The following is a 15657-nucleotide window of genomic DNA, read 5'->3' on the forward strand; positions in this document are numbered from 1 at the left end:
TATCACAACTCGGGATGTTACAATTCACCCCTTCCAAAGAATGCAACGTCTTCGTTGCGCCCCACGACAGGTCTCAAGACACCTCTCAGATCAGAAACGAGATGGCTAACCAGCTCTTATACCACTTGTAACGCCCCGAGCGTCCACGACTAATGGGCCACCCACGCCCGCTCACTAGGATCTTGGGTTCCATTCCGTCTGACGAGCGGTGTGTTAATTTTTCCAAGATTCAAAAGTCTTGTTTACTGACCTTGTAATCACCACATGACTTTTTTCCGTGCTTTGGCCTCACTTGCACGGTATCACGATTCACTTCCCGATAGGTCATCCATCATTTTACTACTACAGCCCAAGCACGCTTAACTCTAGAGTTCTAAATGGATGTGTGACAGAAAAGGTAAATCAACTTTGGTGACATAGGTATCCAAATCAATCCTCTTAAGCTTTTCCATATATCACAGTTCGGGATGTTACAATTCACCAGGTTAATTGGTGACAACTTGTCTTGTGAATACGAATCTGGCCATGTTTTGGTTATCTAGTTTGAAATACTATACTGGTTCTGTTATTTAAGCTTATAACGAAGAACCGTCTTTTTATAGAAAACTCTGTTTTATTAATTGTTTTATTCGAGTTTGGTTATCCATGTCATTTTTAGTTTGAGTAATATAATAGATGTTACTTATAAAAAATGATGAATGTACTTTCTTCTTTCCTTCCATTTTATTAAATTCGTTTTGCTTTTTCCACGAGAGAATTCTTATTCGTTATCTTAGGCATATCGTTTAGGTAATAAGTGAACTAGGGGCTGCCCAATGAACTTAGAATCCACGTGCTAATAGTATGATATTCGCCCTTTATTATATTATTTAATAAAAAGATGTAATATAAAAATCATCCCTACTTTTAATCATTTAACTAAAACAACTGTACCTTTCTATTATTCTAACAGTAATTTATTCTTATATTATAAGTTAAAAATTATTACAAAACGTTTGAGTCGCTTTTTTAAGATTTACTTCTTGCAATTCAACTTGCATCTCCTATAATTGTTTTTGCTATTAGTGTGTATAATTTGATGGCAAATGTTATTTTCTAAGATTAACCTCAAACTTGATGGTATAAAAATATTAACGAATTCTTAATCAAATATTTGAGTAAGAGGCTTTTCCACCTTCCTCACATATTAGAAGTAAAGTCATCAGTCATTTTCTACAATCATTCGTGATTGCCATCAAAATTAGCCTGTTTAACTCATGGGGACATAGTTGTTTCACAAGAATGATTCCAACATCATAAGTTTTGAAAGAATCTTTATGAAGTTGGAGATTAACATATCTAAAATCCATCTGTTACAAAGGCAAGGATCGAGCATCAAAGAACGCAAAGCTCTGTCCAAGATAAAGGGGACCGCTTAAGATCCCCAAAAAGGACTGGGCATGTTGCCTATAAGCTGGAACTTCCTTCATTGATGGCCTAGTTCCATAACTTGTTCCATGTATCATTGGTAAGGAAGTCCCTAAGTGATTGAGATACTCTGGTTTTAAAAGCACCATTCGATTTAAGTTAGAATCTCACTGTAGAAGGAAAACAATTCGGATCATTGACAGGAAAGTTAAGTGATATGCTCAAATAAATTAACCTTCAATCTACTCTCTAAAATAAGAGGTTCAGTGTAGTACTTGAAGATCAAATCTACAGAGACTCAATGTTTCACGCAATAGACTTATGATTATCAAATTAGGCAAGGTAGTAAATATTGTAATGCAGTAAACAACATAAATTAAATTTGTTTGTAAAGTATCATGGGAAAACGCTAGATTCAGGGATTTATCAGACAATGAATTCAAAACCACAATCAATGGTGCCAAGGATTTTTAAGGTTTAATTTCAGAACTCGGATGCAAATAATAAGTTATCCAACTCTCGATGCAATAAACTATCAGATGCCTAACTCAAATCAAAATACCAACTCTGAATCAAACAAGCAATAAAATGGATTCGGATATTTTCAACTAGAACCCTAAACCAACTCTCGCTGCGAATGGATATCTAGTTCAGAAGGATTAGGTTCAAGTATTGATTGCACTCTCGTGTCTCGCAACAATCCTATGATTCTAGATTCTAGATTCTAGTTAGCTATTCTAGAAACTAGCATGATAAACAATTCTGGTGTTGAATTCTATGAATAACCCTAGCAATAATTATTATCAGTTTGACATCAAGCTCATTAAATCCCTAAATCTAACAATGAAACTACTCAGACATGGAAGGAATAACACAAATCATGACCATAATAGATTAAATAATAAGAAACAGTAGGAGTTCAAGATCAATCTTTGAAGGAGTTTTAATTTATTTCTCTAAACTTCAGACGCATCTGCGCAGCTCTGCATCTCTAATAGCTTCAGAATCTTCAAAGATGCCCAAAACGTACATGAACCTGACAAGACTCTAAAACGACTCTAAGCATATAATATATACTCTATATAGAACATATATCATAGTAAAAACCGGTAAAAACCATGATATATCAACTCCGCCAGACTTATTCTTTACTTTCCTTTAAGCAAAACATAGAATGAACATGTGGAAGAGGTTTGAAAATGCAGGGACTCACCTTTCTTTGGAACACCACCATCAACTCTACAGTGTTGCAAGCCACATCAAACCAGTACCAACTTTAGAGGCACTTCCATGTACTTAACCTTAGCTTAGCAACCATACCATCTAGCTTACAGCTCACCATACACTATCTGATATACCCCTCTACTGACCTCAATTCTTAAATAAAAGTGCAGGCTTTATCTTTGAAATATCGGTTACATGGACACATGGGTTCTTACCTCAATAGGTTTCTGAATACACATATAGTCTTCTCTGTTCCCTTTCCTCTCTCTTTTCTTACTCCACTCAGTCAATGTATACCTTCTTTGAAGGGTATCACTTAATTTTTAAATTTACCGAGATTTTTGTACAGGCTTCCATGGATCAAGTACTAATGGTGGTTTCCACCAGTTCTTGTTCACTTTTTTTTTTACCTTTATCCCTTTCTTTTCTTTTTATCATTTATAAGCTCGGAAGGGGAGAGAGAGGAGAACTAGAACCACACAGTCTTTTACCTTTCAGACTTGAAGGGGGAATCCAATCAAGTGTATACCAAGCCCCAAAATAAGCGACTGGTGTACATTATGTTGCAGGTCAGCTTTGGTTCCTTCATACATTCTCACCAAACATGGATGTTACTGGCAAGATGATCCACTTAGGCTTTTCCATTCAGTACATCCTGCAGTCAATAACTTAAAGAATGGTGATAGAGAGTGGTTAGGCGGTTTGTTCTAAGAAAAAGTTCATCATACCCAATTGAATCTATTTTGACCTTTACAGGACTATTGTTTTCTTCTTGGACTTAATACATTGGACTAGACACTTAATTAGACCGGGTCTGGAGTGGGATGAAATCCGCTTCCAACAACGTCCATTAATTCATTGTGTTACCTTCATCATTCATCATTCACCATCACCGGATCCTTCAAAGAGGGATGTACGGCCAAAAAGCTTTATAGTCCCACTTGGCACCACCTCCTCAACCAACAACCACGACTCTCTTAGAAGACTAGGTCTATCGTACAACCAATTGTTTTATCTCTCGTCAGTAACCTCTGTTCCTTTATTACCATCTCTAAATCAACAAAATGAGACATTGATATTCGAACAACATCTCTCACGTAATCAACAATCACTTCCCAAAAAAATACACTATATTAGCTAACTTGGGTATTGAAGAGTTTTCAGGAAGGAAACTATTTTTTCGTCTCTTAAAAATTATTTTGGCTGTTTTACATGCACATGTAGTACCCCCATGCTGACATTCATATGCGTTTTTCCAGAGAGGCTTGTGTTCTGTGGGTGTATCTCAATATCCCATTGGACAAAGTCAAATCCTATGCTCGGATTTTGTTCCGACAGCGTTGAAAACCTGTCACTTAGGGATGACCCAACCTTTTTTCACTAATTTTCTTTAGATTTTTAGAGCTTTAATTTAAAAAAAAAACATTACAAAACAGGGTCCAAATCCCAACTCGCTCAGTGGGGCTGCATGGATTCTTAGGGATGAAAACGGCTATACACTAGTACACAGCCAGAGATCTTATTCCTACGGCACCAAACCGGTCACTTAATGTCGTTAAGTAAGAAAACAACATTAAGTGACAGGTTTTGTGCCTAAAATCATGAAATCCTATGTAAGAAAACATTTGAGATATAAGTTTCCTAAAATGACATGTTAGACTAACTTCATGGATCTAATGTGTTTTCTAAGATTGATTTAAAAAGTACCTGATGAAAGAGGATGATAAATGGGAAACGGCTTTAAAAACTAAACATGGTTTGAAAGAAATTACTAGTCATTCCTTTTGGTTTAACCAATGCATTTAGAACTTTCATGCGATTGATGAACCATGTTCTTAGAAGTTTTATATGTGTTTACTTTGATAACATCCTAGTTTACACCAAGAGTCTTATTGAGCATATTGACCATTTACTATCAGTTTTGGAAGTGCTTAGGATATATAAAAAAATATGCTAACTTGAAGAAGTGCACCTTTAGCACCTTTAGCACATATAACATTCTCTTTCTAGGCTTTGTAGTTAGTGCACATGGAGTACAAGTGGATGAGAAGAAGATAAATTCTATCCAGGAATGAATGGCCAAGTCCAAAATCAGTTGGAGAAGTGCAAAGTTTTAACAGCCTTTTTGGATTCCACAGACTATTTGTGAAGGACTTATCACTATTATTGCAGCCTGTACTCATCAAGGTTTTCAAGACAAATGTAGGATTCAAAAGGCATCATGATCAAGAGGATGCATTTCAGTTCTTAAAGGGGAAGTTTACTAATCCACCTTTACTTTTGCTTCATGACTTTCTAAAGACCTTTGAAATTGAGAGTGAAGTGTGTTGTGTTTTATCAGTTTTTATCTCGGTTTTCAATAAAGAATTGTTGGTTTTAAAGGTATTTTGGGCTTTTTGGAGTCTTTTGCTACTCATCAGTTATATTACAAGTTACATATTAGCTTGTTGGGACAGAATGCATTTGGACAAGAATTTGGAGTAAAATGGATCATTAAGTCGAGATGTGCTGAAAAATGATGAGGATCTGTGGATCTATAATTGGGATCGATTGATCCAGTTTGACACCGATCGGCCGATCAAATTCATTAAGAACGGCCGATCCTTGATCGACCAATCTGCATAACATGGATCAACCGATCCGGATAACATGGATTGGTTGATCGGTGACACATCATAGCAACTTTCCAAATTTGCAAAGAGACGTGTTTTAAAGACCAGAAAACCTTGGAAATCGAGTTCATTATGTATTTTACTTCTATTTTTGTTCTTAACGGCAAGAGAGAGACTGAAAATGATTTGTGAGAGATTGGTGAGACTTTGGATCATTATTTTAGACTCTTGGAAGGAGATTCCTCTTGTACTCATTTTGGAGAAAATTTTATTATCGTTCTCTCATTTTAAATACACTTGTATCATGTTTTCTCTGAAATTATTTTGTTGTTCTTGTTTAATTATGAGTTAGAAGTCTATTAGTTTGCTTAAGGGATTTATCATAGGGAATTTCTTGTTGTATTGATCTAGAAACTGTTGGATTATGGATTTATTATGTTGGATCTTTGTGTACTGATTTCTTAATGCTGAGAGTTGACTGATCTCTTAGCCTATAATTTTAGGATTTTTATCGCACCAAAAATGCTGGATTGAATTCCCAAAATATCAGTAGATGAGCAAAGTTTATGTAACAAACATAAGTTGATGTTACTGCACCTTGTAAATTGATATAACCTGAATCTAAAACTTGTTTCAAATCTGAGATACAGTGGAAGCTAGTCCTTAGAATTCAGAGCATAGAATGCTAGCGCTAGGGAAGTAGATTAGCTCCACCATTGTGATTTGAGTTCAAGACGTCACTGTAATTTGATACATGTCTGTTTGTTCTGTGTTAAATACTAAAAAGAGATCCTTGAAAATTTTCCATTACCAAGAGATTTATCTATTTTTTTACAAACTTAAGTTAATTGCTTGTTTTTTTGCTTGCTTGTTCTTGTTTTATTGAATTTAAGAAACTGAAAACCAAAAAAAACGTATTTTTTTTATCATTTTAGTTAGTACCTTTTCTGAAACTCTATGTGTGGTCATCGGTGTTTGCGGATTCGGTCTCTATATAATACTGCACACTATTGTGCACTTACAATTTATATTTATTGGTTAAAACCTGACCCTATCAAAGTTTTTTCAAGAAAATAGTATTTTCAAATTGCAATGAAGATGGTGTATACAAATTATTTTTAATAATATGATGCTTTTTGAAAAAAGAGAGCTTTAGAGCAAGCAAGCGCATTGGTGTGTTCTCGTCCAAAGCCCTCATCATTAAAAATAATAAAAAGTAATAAATTAAAAAAAATAAAGTGAGATAACTGAAGAAAATAAGAGACAAGTGCTCTGATGCCAGAGACACAAAAAAAAATCTGAGAGCATGATTCTACATGTGTTATACAATAGGTGGTCAAATTATATTTTTCTTTAAAATTTATTTATTTACAATCTATATAGTATTATTATATTGTAAGAGCTTTTGGAAAGAGTTTTTTCATTGATGATACTCTAAGCTTTTGAAAAAAGCTTTTCCTAGAAATTATTATTATATTGTAAGAGTATCATCAGTGGGAAAAACTTTTTCCAAAATCTCTTACAATATAATAATAATAATAATAATAATATCTGGATTCTAAATAAATAAATTTTAAATAAAAGTGTAATTTGATCATTCATTGTATAACACATGTAAAACCATGTTCTTAGATTTTTTTTGTTTCTCTAACATAAGAGCACTTGTCTCTTACTTTTTTTTTGTTTACTTAGACTATGATTAATCCGAAGTTTTTAGAATGGAGTACTTAGCGAAAGTTAAAAAACTGTTTCTTAATTTCTGTTAAAAACTTCATCATAAGTTTAAGAACTTCATCATAAGAACTCCGGGTTAATCATGTTCTTATTTTCTTTTTCTCAATTTATTATTTTTTATTATTTTTAAGTAAGAAAACTTTGGGTGAGAACTCACCACTGCGCTTGCCCTTAGACATTTGATAAAGCCACGGATTCGAACGTTTAAAACATGCACTTTAAGTATTTTCAAACTGTAGGCGTCATTTCGAATATATTTCTTTCATACATCTTTATGATATTTTAAAGACAATTTCATTGGAAGTGTGCGAGTGAGTATCATACTAATAAAATAAATACAAAAGTTAGACAAATAAGAAAGAATGTAAGATGAAGTTCTAAAGTGAAAATTCATGAAAAACCCCATTCGGCCATTAGGATCTATATTGCCACTTGTCCACTTGTCGTCCATTATTAGTGACTTGATCCTTCTTAATGTTTTAAAATTTAATCATTGAAGAAAAATGTATTTAGATGTATTAAATTATTAAGATACTTGTGATACCAAGCAATAAGGTTGCTCTAATTATGGGTTGGGCACGAATACTCATTACTGGCCTTATACCCGTTACGTGATCTGTGTTTTTCCAAGTACTCGTCGTTGCCAAGTCAAATATCAAGTCGTTAAGTTTTGCTACTTGCAAGTACAAGGCAAGTAACAAGTATCACAAATTAAAAAAATTACGACTCGCCTTGATATTACTCGTTACTTGTTTTATAACTGAAAAAATGGTAACTAAACTATAAAAACCAAGCTCTAAACATATATTTCGATGTTGTAAGAAGTAAACAATACTTTTGTATTGAAATATATGTATTAAGTTTCTTCTTATTTTTTATATTAGGTGCAAATATTTTATTTAAAATAATTCTGGTGTTTTTAACAAGTTAAGTAAATAAAACAAACTTTCATAACCTTCTCTCATAGATTATTATCTATCAAATAATTCTTACAAACTTGGAAATATATTCAAATTATTAATAAGTACTTGTAAGTAATAAGTAATCGAACAAGGCAAATAACTTGCAAGTAACATATTTTTGGACAAGTACTCGAAATAACAAGTACTCGTTTCGGACAAGTCAAGTACAAGTCGAAAAATCCATTACTCGTTTAAGACAAATCAAGCATCAAGTACACGTAAAAAAACAACTATTCTCCTTGCGCCCACCCCTCTAATGGTGTGGCTGGACAAAAATAATAATAAAAACAGCAACAGCTTCAGACTTCTCGAATTTGAAGCATAAATGATTCATCCATCAGTCAACTCTCCCACCAACATGGGTAATCTTTATGTTTTATGTATTTTCATTTTCAATTCCAGTGACGAAAACAATTGGTTTTTCCTTAATAAATCGCGTGAACGTTGATAGCTATGGACTTTATGTGTTGTTTGTTGATGACAGATGAAGAAGAATCGATGCTTTTAGAGAAAGAAGATGAAGAAGAAACTAACGTCATTCATCAACTAATGAAGCTGAAACGAAGTCAATGGTGGATCTTTGTCTTCATCAGTATTTTCTTCCTCATATTCCTCATATCGGCTCAAGCCGTAGCTGTTCTCCTCGGTCGGTTTTACTACGGCCAAGGAGGAAACAGCAAATGGATTTCCAGTCTTGTCCAAACCGTTGGCTTTCCGATTCTTTATCTCCCTCTTCGTCTCCTTCCTGCTTCTTCGCACCCTTCTTCATCTTCTTCTTGTTCCTTCAAGACTGGTTTGGATATATTTTTCTCTTGGTCTTGCTACTGGTTAAGACAATCTGGTATACTCTCGATGATTTGGAAGTTCAAAGAGCAAGAAAAACTCAAGAAGGATGCATTCGTCATTGTGTGTTCTATTAGTAAATATATATATTGTAAATTTAAGATCAATATTTAAAGTACAATTCACTCGAATAACCATTTTTAAGTTTTTGTCACAAAAATAGCATTCAAAAAAAAAAAAAAATCAAAATAGCTCATTTGTTTTTTGAAATTTTTAATATTTATTTTTTATTTCTTAAAATTTGAAACCATATCTTCAAAACCCTACCTCCTTAACTCTAAACCCTAAGTCTAGGTTAGTTAACCCTAGGGTAAAATGTATTTTTACCCTTTAATAAAATTTCTTTTGGTCATATTTTTCATTGAAAACTATTTTTGTGACAAAATCTTAAAAAGAGGTATCCTAGGGAATTTCTCATATTTAAAACATAAATTTCAGTAAATGTGTTATATTATTGAAAGTTAATGAAAAATAAAAGCTCATTAACAATAATTTAGATTAAACATAGAATTAAAAAGTGTGCGCCACAATTTCTTGATATTGCTTCATAGGGGTGGGCACTTCGGTTATTCTCGGTTCGGTTTGGTTAGTTCGGTTCTAGTATTTTTTCAACTGAAATAAACCATAGTTAGTTTGGTTTGGTACGGTTCGGTTCGGTTTGGTTTATATTCGGTTTGGTTCGGTTTGTTTTTTGCATCAGTTTAGTTAGGTTCTTCTTAGTTTATTTTTTTTGTAAAACAAATTATGTTTTAAAACATAACTTATGTAAACATAAACTATGAGAACTAAATTAAATATAAAACTGAAGCAAAAACCTTTTAAGAAGTCACAAAAGTATATAAAGATTAAAGCAAATGAAAGTTAACTAAAAAAAAAGCCAACATCATTAGTAATGTCTCTTATGTCATTATTAAAAAGTCTGCAATGAATCATCTTCTATGTGACGCTATGGAGAAAAACTTTTGTTTTTAATAAAATTTGCTTCATGTTTTATGTTTAGATTTAACATCCACGTTTACATATATAAGAATATGAAAATACCGAGTTTTCTATTTTTTTAAATCAAATATTTTGATGATTACATATTAGGTTAAAAGAATATGTGTTAATGAACGAAAAATGGAAAATACGTAGTTTGGTATTAGAATTTTAGTATATTGGTATTACTAATATTTTTAATTTAAATAATTATAAAACACATCGGTTTCTCGAATAACCGAACTGAACCGGACCATTAGAGTTGGAGAAATCTTCAACCGAATGGTTTGAAATAGATTTTGGTTCGGTTTGAATCGATTTCGGTTCGGTTGGTTCGGTTTGACTCGGTTCGGTTCTGTTTTTTGCCCATCCCTAGTAAATATTACTTGATAACATATTATTGTAGAAATACATTATTTTAAAAATATTTTTGTATTCTATTTTCTTATATTTATTTTCCAGCTGTGTTTACATCTGATGACTTCTCTTCTCAAAAAATATGGAATGCCGGAGGCAAAAGAAACACATGATCCGGAGGCCGGAAATCAGGATCCAAGAGGTCAGCGTCCTACTCTATCCATGAGGATCAGCTCTTGGATTAATAATCCCAAACATTTAGCTCAAAATAAAGAAAAATTACAGCAAATACCACATTCATAGTATCACTTTTCATGTTTACACTAATCACTTTTACCTTTATTTTTAATGAAAAGTAAAAGACACTTATACCCTAGGGTTAACAAATCTAGACTTAGAGGGGGTGATTGGTTGAGGCTGTGGCTTTCTTTTTTTTGCTCTAAGATTTAGACTCTAGATTTTTAGCTTTAGCTTTAATTTATTTTGCTGTAGAAATTTTTCAGAGCACTGTATAAGATCTATAGAGAAAGTCCTTTCTAAAGCTAACATATTTCCTTTTATAATGTTTTGGATTTAGATTCGGTTTTTAAAATAAAAGCATGAGGGGTGGGGCAGGTTTTTCGGAATGTGAAATTTAGGATTCTAATAAATATATAAATAAATACTTAAAAAATAGTTTCAAACATAATTTTCGATTTTCAAAAAGAAATTTTGAAAAAAAAATTTAAAAAAAAATTCCAAAAAACAAATTCAAAAAAACAAATTCAAAAAAAAATTTATAAAAAAGTATGAAGTTGAAAAAGTATAATTCGAAAACATATAAAAAGTTATTATTTTATTTATTATTTTATTTAAATAATGATTTATTATATATATAGATAACAAGACTATAAAAGTATTTTGCCACATAATGAAGAATATATTTTTGAAAAAATCTCTTTAATGATGGTAAATGTAAAAAATGGTACCATGAAAGTGGTAAACTCCTATCATCAACATCTGTTCCAAACCCAATCTTTAGGTTTTCAACATGTGAAAATAGTAAAAAATGTTACACGATCAGTTCACTATAGGGCGGATGTGGGAGGGTGTGACACGTGCTACACTCGTTTTGTTTCGAAGAAAAACGATTTTAGTTCAAAATATAGGCAAATGCCCTTATTTTATATGGTTATTACTTGGAGAAATTTTATGTTTACCACTTTCATGGTATCATTTTTCATCTTTACCGTCACTAAATGGATATTTTCAAAAATACATTTTTCATTAAGTGGCAAAAAACTTTTATACCCTTGTTATTTATATATATAATAAATCATTATTTAAATAAATAAATAATTTTTTTTTATGTTTTCGAATTATATTTTTTCAAATTCGAACTTTTTTATAATTTTTTTTTTGAATTTTTTTTCTAAATTTCTTTTTGAAAATCGAAAATTATGTTTGAAACTATTTTTAAATAATTTTTATATATATTTTAAGTATTTTTTATATATTTATTAGAATCCTAAATTTCACATTCCAAAAACCATACCCTACCTCTCAACTCTAAATCATAAGTCTAGATTAGTTAATCCTAGTAGTATAAATGTCTTTTACCTTTCATTAAAAGTGAGGGTAAATGTGATTAGTGTAAACATGAAAAATGATATTACGTGGTATTTGTGGCAATTTTCTTATTACATTAGGTGCCCCATATTAAATATTTATATATTTTTACATTAAATATATTTTTTCATTATGCCTCATGTTTTATAATAAGCTGAGTCTTCACTATATGTATATGCCTTGGAATATACATTATTATAAGATATAAATGAACGTGAATCATTGTTAACAATAGATGAAAGAAATGGTGAATATGTTGTTGACAGACCGGGTTTTACGGAAAAATGATGTTACTACATTTTTACATAGAAAAAAAATCATTAAACAGAAAAATTTAATTTTATGTAGATTATTGATAAAAATATTTTCTTATCTAACTATAAGTATATGTATTAATAATTTGCTGTTACATCGAGGTGAATCATTATTAAACATCCCTGTTTGGAGCTAGTCGAACGGTAATCCCGAACCTAGCGAATTATCGAAAAATCAGAGAGTATTCGGGAATTACGTGGAACTTATTTTTAAATACAATTTAATATATTTATGATATATTTAGCTAATTTTAAACACTATGATACAAGTTCTTAGACATAAATATATAATTTTTTATATATAATTTTAAACAGTCTTTTTTTTATTCGTAAATGATGGGTTTGGTATGAAAAAAATTCCTAAATGTAGTATGTATGTATGTGTTTGTTTTGGGTTTGATAGCTAATTATAATTATTTAGTAATAAGTAATTACACAAAATCTATCAATAATGAGTAAAAAATAACCAACCGTGTTTTAACTTACACGGACGGAAAAAAAAACTTAGGTGGTGGATTAGGCGAGAATTAAGCAGTCAGAATTAAGCAGTCAACGCAGAAATTAGGCAGTCTTACGCGGATCAACGCCTGGCTACACTGATTTGGGCATAATCGCCGCGATCAGCCTCCGAACAGCGCCTAGGCAGCCGTCTAAGCGGCCGCATTTTCGAACAGGGTTAACAATGAATGGAAAAGATGGTGAATATGTTATTGAAATATCAGATTTTACTCGAAACAGTTGATGAACAAAGAAAGAAAATTTAAGATAGAAATTTGCACTAAATTACATATATAACTAAAGATGTAATTTATAAGAGATTTTGAAATGAGGTTTGCTTATCTCAATGATTCTATTGCACCAGTTTTCCCCTTAAAAGTTTTCATACAAAAAGGTGATAATTTATACAAATCTTAGATCAAAAATGAGTACGGTGATATATAAAGTATGCAATTTATTAGGTCGGTTTGGAGATCAAGATCATTAAAGACAACAATTAGTTTTTTTCCCACCAATGCTATTACACTAACCTAATCTCATTCTCTTTAAAATGTACAATTCATATATAACAATCGTTTTATTCATTATCATACATACGACTCGGTGTTCAGGTCTTTGGATCGGGTTCAGGCCGGTTCTTTTTGGGTTCGAGTTTTTCGGGTCTTAAATATTTAGAGCTAATAGGTACTTAGAAATTTTCGGATCGGTTCTTCTCGGGTCCGGGTCGGTTCGGGTCTATAATTAAAACACCCATAAAATACTCGTAATTTTTCGTGTCCGGATCGGGTTTGGATATTTATGATCTGAAAAGGACATGACATAACCAACTCCATCAAATTTAGTCGATATTTGTCATATATATCTAAAGTTTTACAAAATAAATTAAATGAAAATATTAATAATTAAAATAAAACATTTTGAAACTTTAAAATTTACATTTTAAAGCTTCATATTATTTAAAAAATGTTGCAAAATAATAACAAACTAGGATAAAACCTGCGCTTTGCGCTGGGTGAATTTATATAAAAATTATTTACGAAATATTGTATGGAAAAATAAAATTTATATTCTTGATCGAATTAATATTTTTGGCCCTTGAATAATTTTTTTTTTGTTAATTACATAATTCGTTTATTGATGAGCTGATCCCATTTTTAAAAATATTTTACGTAAAAAAATCACTTATCGCATAAGAACTTAACGTTTAGGCCGAAGAATCTCATGCCTACTATTTGGTTACAATGAAACTATGTCACCTCGGTATTATATCATGATTTAGCAATTTAAAAGTTAATTATGATTATGATAAGTTTACGTTCATGTGTCAATCCTATCTATCTTCAATATTTTTCTCATTTTGTGTCTTTTTTTTTTCATTTTGGTTATTGCTCAAAATAAATATTGATTTTTGAGTTTATTCTCATTTCGTTATTTTGTTTTGGGCTGAGATTTAGAATTTTTTTTAAGATTTTGGAAAATGTTTAAGATTTAAAATTATTAAAGAGATACATACTTTGGTTAAGATTATCGTCTTGTGCAGAATAAATATTTTATATTTATTACTTATTTTATGTTTTTCTGCATATTATGAAATAATTATTATATTTTAAATAACTAAAAAATCAGTTACTATTATATAATAAATTGGCATGCACATATAAATCAAAAGACCGCTCTTGTTTATTCGCAATCATTTTAGGGTAAACAAATCAAAACAATCAATCTTATCTATCATATATGATATATGTAATTAAATTTAAATGATATTAAAATAGATATATAGTATACTTTTAATATGGATATTTATTAAATGAGGTTTCTACTTATATGATTTATGATTATTTACATATTTGTGTAGCAAAATTTTATACCAAAGATTTTTTTTTAAGGTGGAATGTTTAGTGGTTTCAATAATTTATATTCATTAGAAAAAGAAATGAAGATTTAAAAATTAAAACATTAACTTTTCAATATATGTTCAACACAGATATCAAAATATAAGTATGTATTTTCATATGATGTATAGTTTAATTTAAACGATATGAAATATATATATATATATATATATATATATATTAATATAAACAAATTTTAAAATAAAATTATTTTTAATATGATTTTATAATCATTGTATCTTATTATAGAAAAAAATTTAAATTTTGATCACAAATGTTTATGTGAGACTTCTAACGGTTTTATTAATTTAAACTCGTTTTGAAAAATTCAAAATACAACATATAGAAAAAAATATAAATTTTTATTATATGATTAATGTAATTGTGTAATTTATTTTAATAATAAATAATTAAACAAAAATGATAGAAAGTATATAAATTGTTAACAAATCTTTATTAATTAAAATCATTAATTGCCTTATATATTTTAATCACATTAGGTAATTTCGTAAGTTTTTTTTAAGGAAAAAATATATAATAATTTCATTTTCATAAATGAATAGTCCATAATGGACATACTATATAATATAACATTCCCTAACAATTTAATTTGGATTAACAAAATTATCAATTGATTTTCAAGCCGCCACGTAAGCAAAATTAGCATTCTAATTACGTGACAACTCAGCAGAACACTTTTTTAATTAGTACAAACTACATGTTATAACTTTTTAAATGTTTCTCTATTAATATATATGGGATGTTGTTAACAAAATATATTTCAACTAAATCATAAAATAATATATATAAAATCCAACACAAAAAATCATAGTTTTAGATATACATGTTTTTAAGTCGGGTACAAATTGGTTCTTATCGGATCGGATCTATTCGGGTCGGTTCTTTTCGGATCTATTCGGGTCGGTTCCTTTCGGTTCCGGTTATTTTGGGTAAAATAAATTTTGATCCAAAAGGTACTCGTAAATTTTTGGTTCGGTTCCGGATCGGATATTTTTTGGTCGGTTCCGGTTCGGGTTTTCGGGTCCAGGTTAAAATTCTCAGGCCTAATCATACATGACAATAGTTTTATTCAGTATTCTTTTTTTGTGAAACATAGAAAAGAGAAACTTACATTTTGCATTAGAAAACTGTTTGGAGAATTTTAATTGATACCTGTTATAAACCATTTAGTGATCGACCCATTTATCAGCCCGTGTAGCAAGAC

General features: G+C 30.6%; 1 protein-coding gene across 1 annotated transcript in view; it reads left to right on the forward strand.

Annotated features, from left to right (window-relative positions):
• The first annotated feature begins 8227 nt into the window (after positions 1 to 8227).
• LOC106330057 overlaps positions 8228 to 15657 on the forward strand; it is a 9721-nt gene continuing 2291 nt past the window's right edge. The window contains exons 1-2 of the mRNA XM_013768619.1: positions 8228 to 8301; positions 8424 to 8845. Coding sequence (XP_013624073.1) covers positions 8265 to 8301; positions 8424 to 8845 — 459 coding nt within the window. The 5' untranslated portion in view covers positions 8228 to 8264. The remainder of the gene's footprint in view (positions 8302 to 8423; positions 8846 to 15657) is intronic.

The sequence above is a fragment of the Brassica oleracea genome, chromosome C3, assembly GCF_000695525.1.
Source record: "Brassica oleracea var. oleracea cultivar TO1000 chromosome C3, BOL, whole genome shotgun sequence".
NCBI classification, from domain to species: Eukaryota; Viridiplantae; Streptophyta; class Magnoliopsida; order Brassicales; family Brassicaceae; genus Brassica; species Brassica oleracea.